The sequence below is a fragment of the Colias croceus genome, chromosome 7, assembly GCF_905220415.1.
Source record: "Colias croceus chromosome 7, ilColCroc2.1".
NCBI lineage: Eukaryota > Metazoa > Arthropoda > Insecta > Lepidoptera > Pieridae > Colias > Colias croceus.
In genome coordinates, this window is record NC_059543.1 from 5,153,017 (window position 1) to 5,174,659 (window position 21,643).

The window sequence follows — 21,643 nt, forward strand, 5'->3', positions numbered from 1 at the left end:
TTATACCCAACGCCGCTAAAGAAGTTTTCACTTCAAAAAGAGTGTGGCATTAGATACTACTTGTTGTCTATTATGTTTAAAATTTTAACACATATACAACAGGAAACAAATCTGAAACGACCAAATCACTTCTAATATAAATAGTATCACTGCAAATGCTTAATGAAGCAATATTATTGATTCTTTACAAACACATCCTCGCTACGCATTCTCGCACGTATGTTGGAAAAACAGTCTTAAGCTAAATTCAACCGTTTTATTAACGTTCATAATTTATACGTCATGTTGTGTTTAATAAATTTTCAAACTTACATTCGAAAGTTGTAGTACTTCATAGTATTCGAAAGTTGTAGTAGTTCATAGCCATACATATAATAAAAGTTACTTTTTGCAAATTTTAACGTACAATAATATTATTACATTAGAAATTCCAAATTTTCTTCGTTTGTAGGAAAGGTTTTTCATAAGCGCAACAGCGCAACCAACGGGCCAAATATATCCGATCCCAATTACATACTCGACCAAGTCGAAGGCTGACTTTGAAAACCTAAGACCTTCTTTGATGATGACGGGTGACAAGGCTGTGCTACAAACAAATGGTGCTGAAGAATGGGTTATTTTCAACCATCAACAACATGGTATGATACTTAACAATTATTGTTTTATACAATAGTAATTGGAATAAATGAATTAAAATCTATAATATCACAAAATGGGACAGAATCGATCCTATTCTTAGTTGATAAAATAGTGTGCCATTTTTAAGGGAATATGTTATTCGTACATAATAATTATGAGAGTTTGTTCGTGTTTTTATCATACTTAAAATAAATTTATTTCAGGTTTATATAGAGTCAATTACGACGAGAAGACGTGGAATTTAATAGCAGACGCCTTATTGGAGGAACCTGAATCTATTCACTATTTGAACAGAGCTCAAGTAAGTAAATGTGTCAAAATCATGATTCAATAATTTATGTATATTGTATAATATGTAGCTTTTTGTTCTTGTTCATTCTTTGTCTTCAGTCTACAGTCTACAGTCTGAATAACGAATTAAATATATTTTCCACTTCCACATCCACGCAAGATTTAATTTTATGGCAACATGACTTCTTTTTCGTAATAAATGTTTTGTTTTTTTATAACAATACTTAATCATAGAAATAAGACGAAGCCATTTCCTACTACGATATTAAATTCCCAGGTCGTGGACGACGTATTTGCTCTAATGAGGTCCGGAAGAATGACGTACGATTTCGGCTTCAAAATTCTTCGATTCCTTCGCAACGAGGTTAACTACCACGTTTTGAATCCCGCTATTTCTGGCTATACTTGGCTACGTAATCGCTTTGCGCATATGCCAGAAACGCAGTCTACTTTTGATGTGAGTATTCAATTGAACTAAAATAAATCAGTTATAAAAATCATTTACTCATTAGTAGATGACGTGTGAACTATTATAATTTTCTTTTAATCAAATTCATAAAATGAATAACAAATTCACTGTGGCAGGCCCTCGTTTTCATTTTCATTTTCATCCTCATCCTCATCTTCATTCTCATTCTCATCCTCATCCTCATTCTCATCCTCATCCTCATTCTCATTTCATTTCATAAACATCATAAATAGGAGAGAATCCTTCATCATTTCATATTTTGTAAACTTATTAATCAGCTTCATAAACGTTAACTAAATATATTATAAGCGTAGGTACTCCAACGAATGTAGTATGGCCTGTCAGTAATAACACCAACTAATTTGAAATAATAATTTTCCCAGGCTCATATTCTTAGCTATTTGGAACACGCTATAGATAAACTAGGCTTTGAACCAGCCGCTAATGAAACTGCAACAACGAGTCTTACTCGGCAAGAAGTGCTGCATTTCGCTTGTACAATGGGACATGAAGGATGTGTAACAGAATCTAAAAATAGATTTGCTGCTATGCGAAGTGGTAGATGGTAAGATGAGGGCTAATATTGTTAATTTTTAAAGTTTGAATGTTTGGATGTTTGTTTTGCGATCACGCAATGAGAAAATGTTTTGGCACACACGTGCATGAATTAAATTTCGTATTAATCCGGTTGAATTCTTATTTTAAATTGAGCTACGTACTTTGAACCGATAAATGTTATTTTGAAAATATTGATCTGGCTATTAAATTTTGGTAGTTTGTTTATTTGTAGAAGTATCTGAATAGTAGACTAGTAGTAGTCTTTAAATACATATACCTATAGTTCAGTATATATTATTTTTGTGTGTCATTTTATACATTGACTACGTAGTCACTGCCATAAGTATTGTTGCAGCACTACTAACAGTAAATTTATCTCTATTCAAGGATTGACCCTCGCATTCGACGTAATGTCTATGTAGTTGGTATCAGAGAGGGTACTGTTGAAGATTTTAACTTCCTCCTGAACCGTTTCCACTCATCAAACTACGCCAATGACCAGCTGGAGATGCTCAGAGGTTTAGGTGCGACACGGGACCCACAACTTTTGACGAGGTATGTTTTATTATACGAATATTAGAGTCATATTATCCCACTTTCTGTTTGTATATTACATACGCATCATATTTTTCACTTATTTCTATTTGTTGAAATTAAAAATTATACCTATTATTTTGGTGCAATTCTGCAGTACAAAGTAGTAAGTAAGTCAGAGTAATTTAGTATCAGAAACCTATTATACTAGTAGACGCGGCATACGCCAACATCATTGCACTAAAAAACAGCGTAATTAATACATACCTACTTACTAACGCATTATCACCAATACAGTTGTTCTCTCTTTCACTCTCACGCACGAGACATAATACATGTCTCACTCATGTACTTCGTAATAACAACTGCCGATTATAATATAAAAAGAACGTCCAGCCACGACGCTGAATGGTGCGTGACTAAGTGAAACTCGGGCACTTAGCTGAGTTTTTTCTTGCCAAAATAGAGAGCGGGTAACGTATCTAGCTTTTTTTTTATATCATAGTCAGAAACCGTTTTATTTAAATCAATATAATCTAAAACTCTACTGTTACTGAGTGACTGACTGAGTCGAACCTACTGAGCGTAAAAAGTTTTTGGTATGAACGTTTCTTAGTGAAGGGAGGATTAAGAAAAATACATTTGCTACTTCGTTTTATAGCTTTCAAATGCTTTATTAATTAAATAACTTTTTTTATGTTTCAGATACCTCGAGTTAACTCTGGCGAAAGAAGTAAGATCACATGATAAAGTTAACTCGTTTAATTATGCACTTTTGGGCAATAGAAAAAATGCTGTTACCGTTCTACAATTCGTGAAAAACAACATCGAAACTATAAGAAAAGAGTAAGTTTGTTTCTATGATAAAAAATGTTTTTTTTTTATCACTTTAATTCCAGGAAATATTAAGAACATTTTAAGAAATCTTAATTAATGCAATAATCATCATTACACGTGTTATTTTTTTGATTAAGAAATTTAATTAAGGATCCACCTGCAGACCTTTCTTCAAAATATAAACACTTCTATTTATCAGCGTGCGTTTGTCTCTACTACTTAATATTATTATTAACTTTATTTAATAATCTATATTCGTATAGATTTAAGATATAATATTGTATGTACCCAGATACGTAGAAGACGCACCACCAAACCCCGTGCACACAGCACTTTCCAATTTAGCCGCGTACTTGGATGAAGAAGATCTAGTTGAGGTAATTAAAATTATTCAGGAAACAATTAAGAAATAATTAATTATCGGTGCTGGGAGTTAGGAATCAACTACAATACTATACAACTATAATTTCTATACAAATTCATGTAAATATTTTACTTTCAGTATGAATCCTGGCTGCGCACCTCTCAAAGCAGTTCAGCACAGTTCAACACTGCGATATCCGCCATAAACTCTGCCCGTAACAACATGGCGTGGGGTACAGCAAATGCTGACATCGTTTTATCAGCAACCAGATCAGGAGCAACTAACGTAGCCATTTCGTCTACTTTGCTGTTGATTGTAGCTCTTGCGATGATTAATTTCTGATCCATGGTTGACGTCATTTTTGAAACTACATATATTTTATCGGCCATAGATGAATGAAATTGCATCGTACTAATTTATTGAATATAATTATGGAATATGTAATAATTACCCACGATACCTAATGAAAAATAAAAAAATAATATATTTTTAAGTTTTGTTTCATTTATTAAGTTCATTTCATTTTTATGTATTAAGTTCATTTCAGATGGTCAGTCAACTATTACAATTGGGCCAATATTGACGCATCTTGGCGTGACGTTTGAATAATTCAAATTTTTATTGATTTATTTTTTATTTACTAGAAGTACTAGTATTAGATGGCACGTGACTCGCGATATGATTAATAGTAATTATTATTCTCCTATCAAATAACATAAACTGATACATAATCAATTAATAATATTTAGGGCATTGTACGTCACTAATATGTTGATTGTAGGTATTCTATCAAGGTTTATGGATATTGAATATTATTGATACGGACCATTTGGAATTAAATTTGATAACAGTTAATATCATAAATGACAAGAAAATAAACGAGATTACCTTCTACAATAATATTCAATAATAGGGTTTAATAAGCAATTTGTTAATCTTAAGTAATCGTCTCAATTCTTAACAATTTAACGATCAAAATAAAAATTTCGTCGATTAATTATTATAAAATAGAGCTAGAGATAAAATCATTAATGTTTAAATATTTCTTAGAACAATACTTAATACACTTCGGTACATATGGTTTATTGAATGAATAAAAAACTTGAGAAGTGTGCAAATTTAGAAAACGAAAACACAAAACTTGTAAACACGAACTACAAACATAAAGAAAAAGAAATGAATATAAAAAAACAAATGCAAAACTATACACATATTTTTATGTATTATGTTCGGTATTGTTTTGTTATTATTTACCAATTCATAATCGTAATTTTCAACTAGGTACTAAGTAATATTAAACGAATCGTTAAGGTTTGTTATATTAAATTATATTTTGATAAGTAGATTGATAATAATTCATTATCACCCTTGTATTCTTGATAAACTATAGGACGGGCAATTAAAATATCTCTGATAAGGTTAATGTTTTTTATTCACCACTAAGTTGGTTCCTTGAAGCCGGGTTACAAGTGTACGGAATGCAATAATTATATATCAGGTAACTTTTTCACAATATGCTATCACAAATACTTCCCTTCTTTCCTGCATACATATTTCTGCTTTAGATTATTATGATTCCTATGGAAACATTTTCAAATATCTTCTCTCCATCTATGACGTAACATGATTTCGAAATCATATACATAACAGTTTCATAACCATTTATCTACTACTTTTTTTATTCCAGCATCATGTCTCTTATTCTAAATCTGGTTATTCTACCAGCTCTATTGGCGGTAGTCACATCAGAGTTCCCTTTTGATGTTGAGGAACCAGCTTTTTTCAATAGTGTTGATGAAGAAATTTACAGGTTACCAGAAGATTTAGATCCAATACACTTTGAAGTAGAAATCACACCGTATTTTGAGGCGGAAGGTAATAACGAAGCATTTACTTTTGATGGCGTTGTTACTATTAACGTGAAGGTGAGATTTATTTACACTGATATCATTAAGAGGAAAGATTTGATTATTACTACAAAACTCAGACCTACCTAATCGATTTTGGAAAATGTTTCACCAGTAGAGAGTAAAATTATTATTGGTCCTGTATGAAGGCGGCAGACAAAAGTTTAACTTTATTTTTGTTTTAACATTTTTTTACAAATTTAATTTAATGTTTTAAATTAGTTAATTTGTAATTATGTTCAATTTAAATAATGAAATCGAAATTTATTCCGTTTAGGAAAATAATGCTTATTTAACTAAGTAAAATTGCTTAACTAAGTAAAAATGTCGCTCCTATATTCATAATGGCTCCTATGTTAAGATGAACAGCTAAACAAAGGTGGTTTTAACAATTTGTGCAATAATCACTTGTTTGTCTAATAATATTATGTCTATGATCTCTGGCTAAAATTGTTTTCGAAAATATTTGGTAAAAATAATTCGAAATGATGGTTGATATTCAGCAATGGGAAAAGTTCAAATATGTGATCGATATATTATTATACTGGACAAGTTATTATTTATTAAGTTATTAACTTCTCAATTGTTTCTCATATATATGGATCTTTTCAGGCATTGAAAAACGGCATAACTTCATTAGTAATACATGAAAATGTCAGGGAAATAAGAGCTATTACTATAACCGATAGTAAAGGAGCTTTATTGTTTATGGATCCTATGGTACCATTTGAAAGGTTACGGGAATATCATTTTCTGAAGATAAATTTGGTGCAAGGAACTACTCTAACCTTGAATGAAACTTATACAATAAGTATAGACTATGTAGGAAACATCAACGAGACTCCTCTCTCCAGAGGGGTCTTTAGAGGCAGTTATGTTGGAAATGATGGAAAGAGGCAGTAAGTACTTACAAGATTTTTTTAAGAAATTAATGCAAACGAAATCTATTGTAATTTCTGTAAAACTTCCTGATGGAAAAGACAAAAAACATCAGTCTGATGCATTATGCTGGTCAAGGTTTGATTGTCATTTAGAACTACCTATTTTAACGAAATTGGAATTACATGAAACACTAATATAGAATTTCCTTTCAGTTGGTATGCGGCTACTCATTTACAACCTACAAATTCTAGACAAGCATTCCCATGCTTCGACGAACCTGGATTTAAATCAACATTTGATATTATTATCAACCGGCCTTTAAGTTTCACAGAAACATACGCTAATATGCCTCTTAAATCTCATCAAATGTAAGTTAATAAACCTTTCTACCTGAATAGCTGCTATAACATATTATTATGTTTCAAATTAGACTATAAAAATAGTACATATAAATAATTTGAAGACGTCAATTTGAAATCAACACCATTATAAATTCCAAATATATTATTTTTCATATTATTTTCTTTCCTTTCTAGTATTGGTAACCGCGTCAAAGAAGTATTCCACACCACACCAAGGATGTCTGCATACTTGATCTCTTTTCATATAAGTGAAGAGTTTCAAGTAATCGCTAGCAATAATAATAATACTCATCCTTATCGCATCATAGCAAGGCCGAATGCAGCTGATCAAGGTGCTTACGCGTTGGAAGTAGGTCCTCCGTTAACTGCCTGGTTTTCTGAGTACTTGGGTATTGATTACTACGCAATGGATGATAATCTGAAGAACGATCAATTGGCATCTCCTGATTGGGCTTCTGGAGCCACTGAAAATTGGGGATTAGTGTCCTATAGGTATGTGATAAAAGAATATTTGCCAATGGTCAGTGTTTAAATATCTTCTTAAATTTCGCGTATAAGTGATAATTATTTTTCATGTAACAATCGTATATTTAACAAGACCGAGAATAAATAATGAATTGATTTCAGAGAATTACGTCTTTTATATGAATCAGGAGAAACAAATGCTTTTGACAAATTCTACATTGCCACCATCACGTCGCACGAATTGGCTCACAAGTGGTTTGGAAATCTGATAACATGTAGATGGTGGGATAATGTCTGGATTAATGAAGGATTTGCAAGTTACTTCGAATACTTTGCTACTCATGAAGTAAGTTTTTTTTTTACATTTTCGCAATTCAATATTTTCTTGCCACCTTGCTTTTGATTTTATGGGATGAATTAATGACTTTTCGTATTAAAAATCATGAATTAACATTGTTAAATGGTTCGAGCATATCTGTTAGTTACTAGGTTACCGTTTATTATTACCCTTATACAATTTTAATACCATACTTTGTTACGCACACATGAATTTTAATAATTTGCAGGTTTACAAAGAGCTTGAAGTAGGTGACCAATTTAACATTCTATCGCTGCAAAGTGCTTTATCATCAGACTCTGCAGTAAGCACCAGGGCTTTGGAGCACACAGTAAATACACCAACACAAGTAACGGGCCATTTTTCAGGAATCAGTTATACAAAGGGTGCCTCTTTACTGGCCATGTTGAAATATTTAATGGGAGAAAGTACGTTTCAAAAAGCCCTCAATTACTTTTTAGTAGACAGGTAAGTTGTTAGTTGTTAATTACTAGAAAAAGATCAGTTAAGATATAACAAAAGTCATTATGGTATCAAAAATTATACTCGCAATTTTTCTTAGTGCTTTTTATTTTAAGTTTCATTCAAATTTGTTAACATTGTAAAAATAATATTCTATGGTTTATTTTTACATTACAAAATTTATCAATATCAAACCGGTCTAGTAATCGATAGTTTATTTAAAATATTTTTTTAAGGTCTTATGAACATGCTTTTCCCGTGGACCTTTATAACAACTTCGCTAAAGCAGTTGCGGAGGACGGACAAAATATTGACATTGCTGCTATTTTCCGCTACTGGGTAGAAGAAAGAGGTTACCCTGTGATTAATGTCGATGTTAACATGGAGACTGGACTAATAAATATTACTCAGGTATCTCCTTTAAACTATCAATAATAAGTAGTTTTAAAAATTAGTCCCAGTGGAATGAAGCTAATCATTTCATTTAACTGATATTCGTGAAATGAGAGCATTACTTAGTTCAATTTATTCTGAATATGTTAAAATTCCCCAAGTTCTATTTGACATTTTATTCCAGGAGCGATTCTTCATCAGTCCTTCAGCAGCACAGACCCAACAGCTCTGGCCGATACCATTGACGTACACTACTGGTAATAACCCAGATTGGGAAAATTTTAAGATATCCCATATCATGACAGGCCGAGATTATCAGATACAAAAAGATCCAGGTCATGAATGGGTAATCTTCAATGTACAACAAAAAGGTAAGAATCTTAGGATTATATTTAGTTAATTAACAATTTCAACTATAATTCTCTTCTCATAGTTATTATTTGTTTCGACAATAAATAATTTAGTCATTTTCTTTTAAAGGAATCTACAGAGTCAATTATGACACACATACGTGGGAAATGATAGCTGATGCGCTTCAAAATAATCATACCAGCATTCATCATTTGAATAGGGCTCAGGTAATTAATGAATAATAATAATATATTTTGAGTAATGACTTATTTTATTGATTTATCAGTTTCACATATATTTTGTTATAGAGTTGAATTATGCTATTTTACTTTTAAAGTAACCAAGCAACACCAATTCCTAACAAAATTAAATTTTGTAAAATATTTTTTAGATCGTCGACGACGTCTTCGCACTAATGCGCTCTGAAAGAATGAGTTACGATCTCGGCTTCCACGTTTTGGACTTCCTTAAAAAAGACACTAGCTACTACTCTTGGTATCCAGCTATCACCGGTTTCTCTTGGTTAAGAAATAGATTCCGACACATGCCTGATGCTCTAAGAGAGTTTGATGTAAGTATAAATGTATTTTATTAAAATAACTATCTGCATCTTGTTTCTTAAAAAAAAGGTTTAAATCATCGTAAAAATATGAATTTCGCATTCTTTATAAATAATTTTAACTTGCAAGCAATAACCTCATTATAATATTATTAGTGTAGATACACATTAAAATATATGATGCAATTAATATAAAATAATTGAATGTTGATGTATTTGACAGGAAATTCTACTTGGATTTTTGCGAAACGTACTTGACGATATAGAATATGACGTAAGAGAAGGAGAACCCATCAGCAGAACGCTAAATCGATTCTTCTTACTTAATTTCGCTTGTGAAATTGGTCACGAAGGTTGCATTCAAGATGCCATGGCTAAATTCCATGCTTTGAGGAACAATGGAATCAGGTAACACTTATAAATAATAAGAATTTATTCAGAGTAGGATACCTTGATATAATTTATGACTAGACTGACTGTGCATGACTGATGCATACTGTGCATCAGTGTATGATTTATATATTTAGATAGTATAGTCCTTTGTTATACATTATTATGTACATGAAAATAATCTGTGGCCTAACTTCATGATTTGAGAAACACAAAGATCATATTAAAATGCTATTAATTAGTTTCTCTTATTTAAAAGAAGGACAAAGTTTTTTTTGATAAATGGTAGGAATCGTTACTTATAATGCTACACAGCATTTTTTACAATTTTCCTTGAGATTAAATGTAAATTCATACAATGACTTGCTAATTAAAATAAAATAGACGTAGACTTTACAAACGACTACACTAAAAACCGTGACTGATAAGCAATAGCATCTATTCAAGCGAATATAATGATACGAACGAATATCTTCTTTTAATTATTTACACTTACGTTTTGTCTACGATTAATATAGTTAATATTAACTTCGATACCGGCCTGTGAGTTTATTTTTTGTAAAAACATTATAATGTGTACAATAATCTGAACATTAGGAGGGTTTGGTCAATTTCCTTTAATGTTTTCGCATCGACATCATTACCTAAATAATTTATCTTTAACAAATAGCCTTGAATCACGCAATTCCGATTACGGTTCCTTTCATTTGTTGTGGGTAAATAGTATTTATGAGCTCATTGAGTTTCGGGATGGAATTATAACTTACTTATTTACTATTGAGCAATATCTAATTTCACTTTGGTTCTTGAATTTAAAAATTATGAGAATAAGCCCGTTTATCAGATAGATTTTATAGGACTTTTTCGCATCATTTAGATATTTTGTTTTATTGAATTTGATTTCTTTTATTTGAACTGTTTTTATTTATATATGGAATCGTATAAATAAAATATGAGATACATAAAACATAGAGATCTATCAATATTTTTTTAAAATTGCGCTACCCAAAAAATATCTACCGTAAATTGTCAAATTTCTTATTCCTTGTAGCGTAAACCCCAATTTGAGAAGGCACGTGTTCTGCCAAGGCCTTCTCAATGGGAACTTCAGTGACTGGCAGTTCTTACACCAACGTAGGGCAGCATCTAACAATCAAGCTGCTGAGGTGGCTATGCTTAGATCCCTTGGATGTACAACTGATAGTCAAGCTGTGCAACAGTAAGTATGAACGGAGATTACGCTAGGAAGTATAGCGTTATCAATTTTGTAACAACATTATTAGCCAAGTTTTATTATGCAATTTTATTTTAATATTCTATATTTAATATTTCAATGGTTTTGAAATTATACTCCACTGCTTTTAATAATAAAAAGTGAAAAAACTAAAACCCAACTACGACAATAACCGGCGCTGAAAAAGTATTAAACAAGATTTCAGAATACTGAACTGAACAAAGTTGCTAATGTAGTTGCAAATAAATGGACACAGTAGATTCTACCACGATGCCTTCGTTGTAAATTGACAATGTCATACAATACTATTCTGAAGTAGGTATGCAATATTCCACTATATAGAGATAAATTTTCATGTTTGGAAAGGCGTAGTCACACGTTACATATACCTATCTACCGTAGCACTTTGACAACGTGTGACTACGCCTTTCCAAACATGAAAATTTATCTCTACATAGTGGAATATTGCATACTTCAGAATAGTATTGTATGACATTGTCAATTTACAACGAAGGCAACTTGGTAGAATCTACTGTGTCCATTTATTTACAACTACATTAGCAACTTTGTTCAGTTCAGTATTCTGAAATCTTGTTTAATACTTTTTCAGCGCCGGTTATTGTCGTAGTTGGGTTTTAGTTTTTTCACTTTTTATTATTTGTACTATTTTGGTGTTAAAGTGTATTTGTGGGGCATAATATTAACAAAAGTTAAATTGAACGAAAAGATGTGAATTATATGCAATCAGCCCAAGAATACAGGTAAAGTTACGAGCAAATGCTAGTAATATATATATATATTCAAAATGTACAAGTAAAGCGCTTTCAAATGATACCAAACACGGGATATTTATCTTAACTTTAATTTTTTACTCTGTATGTTTTGTCCGCTAGAGGGCGCCACATTAGATTTTGTGAAACCCCATATAGCCTATAACCAGCGGACAATTAAGACGCTTCTAATGATATGTCATTTGTCGAATTCTGATAAGTAGTTTAGTAGTTACGAGGGAACAGATGAACATACATACATACATACATACATACATAGCCTGTCAAAATCATAACCCTCCTTTTGCTTTGCCGTAGTCGGGTAAAAATTGTTATACAAAATCTGTAGAAAAAAAATATAAGCAATGAAAAATTGTGAAAATCGGTTCAGTAGTTTTCAATTACTGTCTGACTCGATGTTTTGTAGACCTATGTCACTTAAGTTTTAGTTAATAGCGTTTTAATTAACGAAGTAGGATAATAATAGTGAGAGAATATAAACTACTTTTGCACAAACAGTGAATATTAATACTATTCACGTTATTAATTAAATTTATTTGTTTTGTTAGATATTTAGAGATGGTGCTAAGTCAGCATGAAGTAAAAGCGCAAGATAGTATAAATGCCATGACTTGGCTCTACATGGGCAATCGGGCTAATGCCAAAACTGCTTTGGAATTTTTAAAACCCCGAGTAGAAGCCTTCAGAAGAAAGTAAGTATTTCGAAATGAGAAATCACTGATAAATTTGTTTATTTTATCAAATGTGATCATTAAAATCTAAGTTTAATCCTATAATTTATTCAAAATCTCTATCTCTATTTTAAATACGTGGTAAACATTAACTGAGTAAACTAGACGCTAAGAACTACAAAATATTTATTAATCATAAACATTAATATCAGAAAATTATTAAATAAAATCAATCAAGTCGTTCCGTATAATTAAATAACAATATAATTTTAACTATAGATAACATACATTTATGTGATTATATTTTCAGGGTTGTTTTGCCAGCTTGGTTTGAGAACCTTCTCAGTAATCTAGCTTCTTATTTGGATGAAGAGGGCCTTAATGACGTAAGTTATTTTATTGCTTATTTATAAAGGAAGTGTGACTTTGTTTTGTAGGATGTAAATAATACGATGGTTAAAATGTTCGTTTTATTGATAAGATATAAGAAGAGTGGGCAGGAATTCTTTTGGGCTAATTTTAATTAAATGAATATCTTCTAAACCTTGTGAACTTTATCTCAACGTCCATATTTTTAGGTAAAATGTAGCTGCAATTAAAATATATTTTTATGATTTTCATTAATTAGCGTTAAATAGTTATTTGGCGCTGCGTGATTTTTATATTAAAATAGTACCAAATTAGATCCCTTCAATAATCTAAATTTTTGTATTCCCTTTATACATTGTATGTCGCCAAGTCCCTGGAGTTTCTTCTGAAATGAATTCTCACACTTATTTATATGTACTGAAAATGTATAAATTTATTTATGTAACTGGTGTGAGAAAATAAACTCTTTTTTATTTTTATTTTTTATTTTAATTTTTCTTATCATTAATATTAATCACTTTTTATTTTAGGCCTTGTTCTTCTTTCTCTATTATTTTTCGTCAACACTAAATGTTTCTTCCAAACAATTTCCAGATGGAGCAATGGTTACGTGCAAACCAGGCGACTGTGCCTGGCTCCAGTACTGGTCTGAATGCTATAGCTTCAGCTAGAGCCAACATGCAGTGGGGAACAGAAAAGGCATCCATGATTCTGCGAGCCGCAAGAGGATCCGCTACAACATTCTTCCCAGCATCTATGCTTTTAATGCTAGCTTTAGCATTGTTGTTAAGATAACCAGGCTATTATTTTAATGTATATATTTATTTATATTTTAATAAAATTTGTATTAAATCACGCTTTCTTTTATTTATATCCTTTGGAACAATTCGTTACGTCTTCCATAATTAACACTATATTAGGTATTTTAAAACAGTAAAGTGCCGCATTTTAATTTAAAATACAATGGAAGTGTCTTATCATTAATAATAGTAAGGCAAGGTCGGGCTTATAATTTATAAACAGTAATTATGCACAATTAATATTGACAACAAAGGTTTTATCAACTGGAATCATCATCATCATTTACTATCAGAAACAGTTTTATGGTGTCGTGAAATCACGCTTTTATTGATTTATTTTGTAATTTAAAATAACTTATATAGGTATAGATTATAGAAGAAAAAGTTAAAGTATCTTAAACACAACAATAATTTATAGAACTTCACAAGTGATAACAAAACTATTAATGAGTCAGAGAAGTAATTTGTTATTTTATTTTATCATCACGTCGCGTCGTACCTCAATTTCAACTAGCTTAAAATCGATTAAGTATATAATTATTTGTTGAAAACAGTTTGAAAAGGTTTAACGTTATATCTGGTGCATTAATACCGTCTTCTGTATTATCAAGATATGAATATACCTACTTGACATATAACGTTGTATTATCAAAGAATATAAGTGATAAGATTCTAAGACACTCGAGATGAATCTTATCATATGTAATACCTAAAATGTGTGTAGTTTCAGTGTTCAATTGGTCATATTACATAGGTGAGTAAATTTGTTAATGTTATATAAATAAGTTATGAGAAAATTATATAGTAAAAAAAATAATTTTATACAACAATAATAATATTGGGAAATATTTATTTAATTGATGGTACATGATACTCTGTAATTTATATTAAGATTTTTGAAATAAAAATTGAACAAAATAATTTCAATTATAGAATTTTCTAATTTGGAATATCTGTTTCTCAGATCATTTAATTTTTTTTTAAGTAAATGCAGGTCAGAATGACGACTCGACAATTTTTAAAAGTGGCTATTTGTAGCCTTATACTAGGCCTATCCAAATGTGATACAAATTATCGTCTTAACACGCCAATCAAACCATCAGCATACTCAATTGCTATAACACCATACTTTGACACCGGTGACGACAAAGCGTTCACCTTCGACGGAGAAGTTAGCATACAATTTAGAACAGAAAACAACACAAATCAGATCAAAATCCATTCAGAAGACCTCAATTTTAATTCTTCTGATGTTCGAGTAACAAGCGGATCTGTAATTGTCAGTCTAAAAGAAGAAATGCCTTTGGAATTTGATAAGAAATATGCATTCGCTTTCATTAACTTGGCAACTGACCTTCTTCCTGGCTATGATTATGAATTGAAAATTGATTATAAAGGTTCCATAAGAACAGACCTGAATGGATTCTATAGAAACTATTACATCGAGAAAGGAGTTAAAAAGTGAGCTATTTTTTGAATAAAATAATATATTGAAATTAATAATTTTAATCGATATTTATTAAATTGATTAATGACTATTTCAGGTGGTTGGGAGCGACACAAATGGAACCAACACATGCGCGAAAAGTATTTCCTTGTTTTGATGAACCAGATCTTAAAGCGTCGTTTATGCTTTCTATAGACAGGCCTGAAAACTTTAAACCAAGTTTGACGAACACGAAACTTCAAACTACTATTCCATTGTGAGAATATTTACACTATTTAATTATGCAGCATGTTGTAATCTATCATTAAAATATTATTTTATAATTGCCAAACTTCTGCCGAATCTATGAAGTACTTTATTACGAATCAAAATTAAATTTTCATGTTATTTGCTTCTAGGGCGAATGGTTACGTAAGAGAGGTATTCTATCCTACACCGATAATGTCTACTTATCTGGTAGCATTTCTAGTATCAGAGTTCGATGGAGCAGCAACCACCACAAATGGTGTTAAAGAATTTGGTATTTACACCCGCCCTGAAGCAACAAACCAAACCGCGTATGCTTTTGATTTTGGCCAAAGAGTCGTAGATGCTCTTGGAGATTATTATGGTATTGATTATTATTCAGTTGATAATAATCTGAAGTTGGACCACATTGCTTTGCCAGATTTTCGTGCAGGTGCTATGGAAAACTGGGGATTGATTAAATATAGGTTTGTTTTATAATCTATCACGCTTAATTAAAGGTATAACAATTAGTCAAAAAATGAAATATCGCTTTAAAATGAATGATACAAACTAATTAGGTATATTATAGTATGGATGATGATAGAGATAGTATGGTTTAATTCATATTTTATCACAAATTTATGCGCCTAGATAAAATATAATATTTTATAGTGTTTCTAAAATTTGCTTGTATGTTTTCATTCATTTTTATTTTTCCAATTGTAGAGAATCTCTCTTACTATATGTACCTGAGGACTCCAATCCTTACTACAAATATAGAGTAGCACAAATTGTGGCTCACGAAACTACACACATGTGGTTCGGTAATTTGGTAACTTGCCATTGGTGGAGTAATACGTGGTTGAACGAAGGATTTGCCAATTACTTCCAAGATTATATCACAGCTTTAGTAAGTAAGATTATCTATACCACGCTAATGTTTTTTTTTTTTTTTTCATTTTGCCCAGATTAATTTTCCAATTGTTCATTTTAGGTTATTGTAAACAAAAATTTATGGGTATATTACTCAACTCTTTTTGGTTATAGATTGAACCTAATGTTGGAGCTGCGAATATGCTTGTCATAGGATCAGTGTACTCCGCATATGACGCTGATGAAGACAAGACTGCAGTTCCCATTACTAATAATGATGTCAATTCACCAGCAGAAATCAGTGGTCATTTCGGCACAATTACGTACCAAAAAGCTGGTTCCGTTATTCGAATGATGCATCACTTTTTAGGAGATGATGCTTTCAAATATGGCTTGCATTCTTATTTGGAACAAAAGTAATCATATTTTGATTTAATTCTTTTAAGCATAAACTTCGATCGATCGGATATACATATACGTTTAATAATAATTAAAGTACCAAATTCTTGAAAAGTACAGAATTACCCAATTTATAAACATGATAAAATGTTCTTCGGTCATATTTGAGAATAAATATGCATTAATTGCGTATTTTTTCTCAAATGCATATGCAGTACATCAATAGTGTTTTATATATTGAATTATAATATAAATTTCCAGTAAATTCAAGCCGAGTTATCCAGAGAAGTTATATTCTGCGTTAGAAGATGGTGCGTCCACATTTAACTCCCTTGCGGCATTCCCCGGCCACAACTTGACAAGTGTCATGAGTTCGTGGATATCACAAGCTGGTCATCCAATTTTACATGTTGAAGTTGATTATGAAACTGCAACAGTTTCCCTGAAACAGGTATTATACAATTAGTCTCGGTACAAAAAAGATAAGAATATACACACAGTTATTGTTCAATACGTTCCAAGAGATTTCATATTTCGGCAGATTGAGATTGAATATACTAAAATGTTAAAATGTTATTATTAACAGGAACGATTTTATACTAAATCATCGGAGAGTTCAGATGAAGTGTATAAAATTCCCATAACATACACATTAGGCAGTTCACCTGATTTTGAAAACACCAGGCCTGTTTTTGTTATGGATGCTGAAGAAGATGAAATAAAAGTAAATCAAACGGAAGAAAATTGGATTATTTTTAATGTACAGGAGTCAGGTATTTATTCAAATACAATAAAATAATAAAGATGTGTTATATTTATGAAAATTTGTATTCAGTACGTGTTTACTGCAATTTTATCTGATAAAATACTACTTACATTTAATTACCAGGCGTATGAAAGGAATGAAGCAGCTATGCAAATAAGATTATTTACACGCTTGATATAGGTAACTAACTGCCTGCTTCCATGTTTATATTATACTGCTTACGTATGAAAACTAATTTTTAGCTAATAATTAAAAAAAAATCATTTACATACTATTCAATAGATATAGGTACACATGCATAAGTATACTTCAAAAGGCTTTTAGTTTTCTGTGTTATAGGTACATTATGAACTTTGAACATAATAGGTAATATGTGTACTAATATTTTAAGATGGAAACTTGTATGTCTAAAAAGATACTTTGATTATTTTGTAGGTTTATATAGAGTAAATTATGATGACAAAACGTGGAAGTTGATAATGAATCACCTCAAAAGCAACAAAAGAGAAGAAATACATCACTTAAACAGGGCTAAGGTAAGTTCCAGACTACCGACTAGAGATAAATGCTACTTTAATATAATTCAATCTGTGATTTCAATAAAAATATGAAAATAATCATAAGATATTGATATAATTTTAATTTCTGAATCCAATGTCCTTATATATAATCCAGTTAATATTATGGTTAAGCATATTATGTAAAAAACAAATGAACATAAATAATTCAATCCTAAGTCAACCACATACATTTAACTACTGCTTGAAACACAATATAAGTTATAACTTATAACGTATTATTTTACACTGCATCACGTAGAGACATTGATATACTTGTATGAGTTAATACTGTGATTAAGATAAATTTTATCTATTACTTGCAGATAGTCAACGATCTATTTGCATTTCTGTATGCCGATGTGGTGGAGTTTCAATTGCTTCATGAAGTTTTAGAGTTTCTGGAAGAAGAAACAGAATTTACTGTTTGGTACGCTGTTATACGAAATTTGAAGGCACTGAGAAATAAATATTTGGGCAGTAATGCTTTGAGTCAAATTGATGTAGGTACTATACCTGATTAAAAGTTTTTATTTCAAATCGTTCAGTATTTTTACAAGAAAACATTGTAAACATACAAGACAAGTAATTAATTGTTTAATACAGATTATGGTGATATTATAAAATTTAAGAAAATATTTATTTAAATTGTATATTATATTTGTTCATGGCGATCGCTATGTGATTAAAATTGTTTTAAAGGATTTTAATATCAGATACTTCTATTTTTAAGGCCTATTCCTTAAAACTGATGAATATTGCTATCAGCAAAGTTGGATACGAAGTCAAAGATGCTGATGACTTTGAAACTTTAAGGAATAGAATGCAAGTCCTGGAATTCGCTTGTAAGATTGGACATAAGGGTTGCATTGAGAATACTTTGGCGATATACAAAGAATTCAAAGATAATGGAAAAGAGTAAGTTTAGGATTTACAAAATAAAAGCTATGAAATGTTACTTTTTTCAATAAAACGTTCTAATAGTCTACCACCACACTATTTTGGTTACTTACTATTGGAATTCACAGTTCTTTAAGGTCGCAATGAAATATTCTACATTTTAAAAATTTTGACGATTATGTTACAGAATTTCACCAAGCTTGCGTCCCGTTACATACTGTACTGGCTTACAATTTGGAGATGGTGATGATTATGACTTCATGTGGAATAGAATGGCTAAAACTAATGTGGCCAATGAAGCTCGTACTATTGGTGAAGTACTGGGCTGTACTACGGATGAGGAAAAGCTGAGAAGGTAATTGTTATTGAAGTTTAATTGAGATTAAGATTTATTATTTTAACATAAGGGTCAAACTGCCATGTCAGCTGTACTAGCTTTCCAATACGATGTGTATTGGAAAGCTCTAGATATATTTATATCTAACTAAGGGATTGAACTATTGGTGGTGAATTTTAAAGGTGTAGAAAGTGATATATTTGTCTTTTTTATGCATAATTTAGTTCTTAATATTCTTCATATTACTATCTATTCAGCATATCACTATATCCTGTATACCGTTCGTAATTAATGTTTATTTTCGCTTTTTATTGTATTTTCAGCTTCCTTGTATCCATGCTCGTGGAAGACAGTCCTATTCGCGCTCAAGACCTCACCGTCCCTCTTACTGGTGTCCTATCCAACTACAGCCATGTTTCTATTGTTCTGGACGAATTGGATAAGAATGTAACTTTATGGAAAACAATGTAAGTTTATAACTGTTCATTTCAAGTATCACCAACATAGCATAAAACAGGAGTTTCCCGCACTTTGTCCATATGTATGCTTAGATTTTTAAAACTAAGCAATGGATTTTGAATTTATTTTTTTCATTTTAATATATTGAAACGGTAAATAAGTAGTGGAAATTTTAACTTTGTTTGTTTTTTTACAGTTACTCATCTTTAGACAGCGTTCTTCCACAAATAGCAACTGCTATGCATACTGAAGAAGAATTAGATAAAGTAAGTTAATTAATTATCTACATTCATTTATTATTTTATCATTTCTAATTATTGGATTTAAAGTTAAATGAAGACAAAATAATACCTATGGCGGTAAATTTTTTGATAATACAACTTGTACAGTAAAAAACAGAATTTCGAAAAAATTACATCTACAAATAAGGTTAGGGATATAATATTATCTGTTGTTCTGTGTTACCAATAGATTGTACGTTTTTATATTCAATTAATAGCCAAACATTTCTTCATTTTACCGCTAGGTACATAAAGGTTCATTAGTGAAAATAAGCATTGAATCAGTTTGCATTAGTCCAATGTGTGTCCACTGAGCGATGTTTGACAAACGGTCATTTGGGTCAGATAGAGCAATTAGCTGAAAGGCCAATTAAGGGAAGAGTCATCAGTTTTTATTATGATGGAAGGGCCACTCAGGTGCCTACGGAGTACCATTTACAAAATTAAGAACGTTTTTCAATTCTTTTGGGACAGCATTGTTAAGTTTTGGTCGAGTACATGGTTATATAATACACAATATATTATGCAAACCTCATTATAAACTAAATAATAAAAAACTTAATATTAGAAGACATTCGTTCAATACAAACAAAAATAATACTTTTGTATGTCATGTTCACGATAAAAAGTGCTTGCCAAAGAAAAAAAGTTTTATCGGCAAAACAGTTGCAAGAATAGATAGATATATTATATATAGAGCACACGTCAACAAAAAAATAATATTTTTCTACGTCAAAAGGTGTATTTCAGTATTCCCCGCCTATTAAATCTAACCAAAGCAAGGACAGTCTTGTAAATAATAATGACCTACAAATGCATCATTACAATATTAGAGAATCGTCCATGATTCACTTGGCACAGCGCCCGACTTGCGAATTTAATTTTAGACTTTTCAAAGTCGTTTTACTATATACTACTATACGTGATAATTTGTATTTTTAGAATATTATTGTTTTGTTGCAAGCACTTGTTAAAGATTTTGAAACCAAGACTAATTCGCATAACTCTACTTCTACTTACATACTTATCTTTTCACTAGCGGTCAGCCCCGGCTTCGCCCGTGGTACATATTTACGCTTTCTCTACATAAGAATCACTCTTAAAAAAAAAAGAATTATCGAAATCGGTTCAACCGTCCACACGTGAATGAATGAATGAATGAAATACTCTTCATTGTACATACACAGTAATAAATTTTGTTACATAGTTAAGAATAGGCTTTATCGCTGGTGAGCGATTTCTTCCAAGCAACACGTTATGCCGTGACAACGCGAAACGGGTTTCAACTAGCAATTTTTTAACAATAGGTACATTGCAATACGGGTTATAAAATAACGTTGTACCTACTTAACAGGTTCTAGCAGATACTATTAAATATCCTTACAATTATAATATTTAAACATAATACGTAAGTTAATATTAATTTAGCATAATTATGTTTTGTTATGTATTTATATGATTTTCATTCATAATATTCTCATTGCAAGATGTACCTCATTAAATAAAATAGTCATTTGGACTCCTGCCATTAAGTACAAAGCTACTATAATAGTAGTACACAGTTGTAGAGATGACACTATGAGATGGTGGTTTTCAATGACAAAACAATCAAGTTGCTAATGGTTGCAAACACAAATGAAATGAAAATTAACAAGGTCGATACGAATTAGAGTTCATTTGTGTTTAATATGATCATATTTGCAATAATTTTCCTGATTTTACGTTAAATGG

At 30.9% G+C, this 21,643-nt stretch overlaps 2 protein-coding genes across 2 annotated transcripts in view; both read left to right on the top strand.

Annotated features, from left to right (window-relative positions):
- LOC123693221 overlaps nt 1-21,643 on the top strand; it is a 34,909-nt gene that overhangs the window by 12,003 nt on the left and 1,263 nt on the right. Inside the window, exons 23-58 of the mRNA XM_045638222.1 lie at nt 452-638; nt 843-940; nt 1,208-1,387; nt 1,783-1,964; nt 2,345-2,512; nt 3,197-3,337; nt 3,621-3,705; nt 3,831-4,000; nt 5,380-5,617; nt 6,212-6,498; nt 6,694-6,849; nt 7,018-7,335; nt 7,471-7,654; nt 7,875-8,113; nt 8,344-8,518; nt 8,685-8,871; nt 8,981-9,078; nt 9,243-9,422; nt 9,634-9,818; nt 10,852-11,019; nt 12,374-12,517; nt 12,807-12,882; nt 13,460-13,650; nt 14,653-15,126; nt 15,210-15,368; nt 15,511-15,825; nt 16,067-16,250; nt 16,388-16,629; nt 16,874-17,063; nt 17,199-17,385; nt 17,814-17,914; nt 18,262-18,438; nt 18,669-18,853; nt 19,023-19,190; nt 19,496-19,639; nt 19,828-19,897. Of these exons, the coding sequence (XP_045494178.1) occupies nt 452-638; nt 843-940; nt 1,208-1,387; nt 1,783-1,964; nt 2,345-2,512; nt 3,197-3,337; nt 3,621-3,705; nt 3,831-4,000; nt 5,380-5,617; nt 6,212-6,498; nt 6,694-6,849; nt 7,018-7,335; nt 7,471-7,654; nt 7,875-8,113; nt 8,344-8,518; nt 8,685-8,871; nt 8,981-9,078; nt 9,243-9,422; nt 9,634-9,818; nt 10,852-11,019; nt 12,374-12,517; nt 12,807-12,882; nt 13,460-13,650; nt 14,653-15,126; nt 15,210-15,368; nt 15,511-15,825; nt 16,067-16,250; nt 16,388-16,629; nt 16,874-17,063; nt 17,199-17,385; nt 17,814-17,914; nt 18,262-18,438; nt 18,669-18,853; nt 19,023-19,190; nt 19,496-19,639; nt 19,828-19,897 (6,633 nt within the window). The remainder of the gene's footprint in view (nt 1-451; nt 639-842; nt 941-1,207; nt 1,388-1,782; nt 1,965-2,344; nt 2,513-3,196; nt 3,338-3,620; nt 3,706-3,830; nt 4,001-5,379; nt 5,618-6,211; nt 6,499-6,693; nt 6,850-7,017; nt 7,336-7,470; nt 7,655-7,874; nt 8,114-8,343; nt 8,519-8,684; nt 8,872-8,980; nt 9,079-9,242; nt 9,423-9,633; nt 9,819-10,851; nt 11,020-12,373; nt 12,518-12,806; nt 12,883-13,459; nt 13,651-14,652; nt 15,127-15,209; nt 15,369-15,510; nt 15,826-16,066; nt 16,251-16,387; nt 16,630-16,873; nt 17,064-17,198; nt 17,386-17,813; nt 17,915-18,261; nt 18,439-18,668; nt 18,854-19,022; nt 19,191-19,495; nt 19,640-19,827; nt 19,898-21,643) is intronic.
- LOC123693452 (membrane alanyl aminopeptidase-like) lies at nt 99-4,157 on the top strand. The gene is made up of 9 exons (XM_045638558.1): nt 99-217; nt 452-638; nt 843-940; nt 1,208-1,387; nt 1,783-1,964; nt 2,345-2,512; nt 3,197-3,337; nt 3,621-3,705; nt 3,831-4,157. The coding sequence occupies exons 2-9, from the start codon at nt 563-565 to the stop codon at nt 4,032-4,034; spliced, it is 1,134 nt and encodes a 377-aa protein (XP_045494514.1). The 5' UTR covers nt 99-217; nt 452-562; the 3' UTR covers nt 4,035-4,157.

What these genes read in the sequence shown, in the direction of transcription:
- LOC123693452 (XM_045638558.1), top strand. Translation starts at nt 563, where the DNA reads ATGATGACGGGTGACAAGGCTGTGCTACAAACAAATGGTGCTGAAGAA. An exon ending in TTTCAACCATCAACAACATG is followed by an intron (nt 639 to 842) that starts GTATGATACTTA and finishes AATTTATTTCAG; the next exon opens with GTTTATATAGAGTCAATTAC. An exon ending in ATCGAAACTATAAGAAAAGA is followed by an intron (nt 3,338 to 3,620) that starts GTAAGTTTGTTT and finishes GTATGTACCCAG; the next exon opens with ATACGTAGAAGACGCACCAC.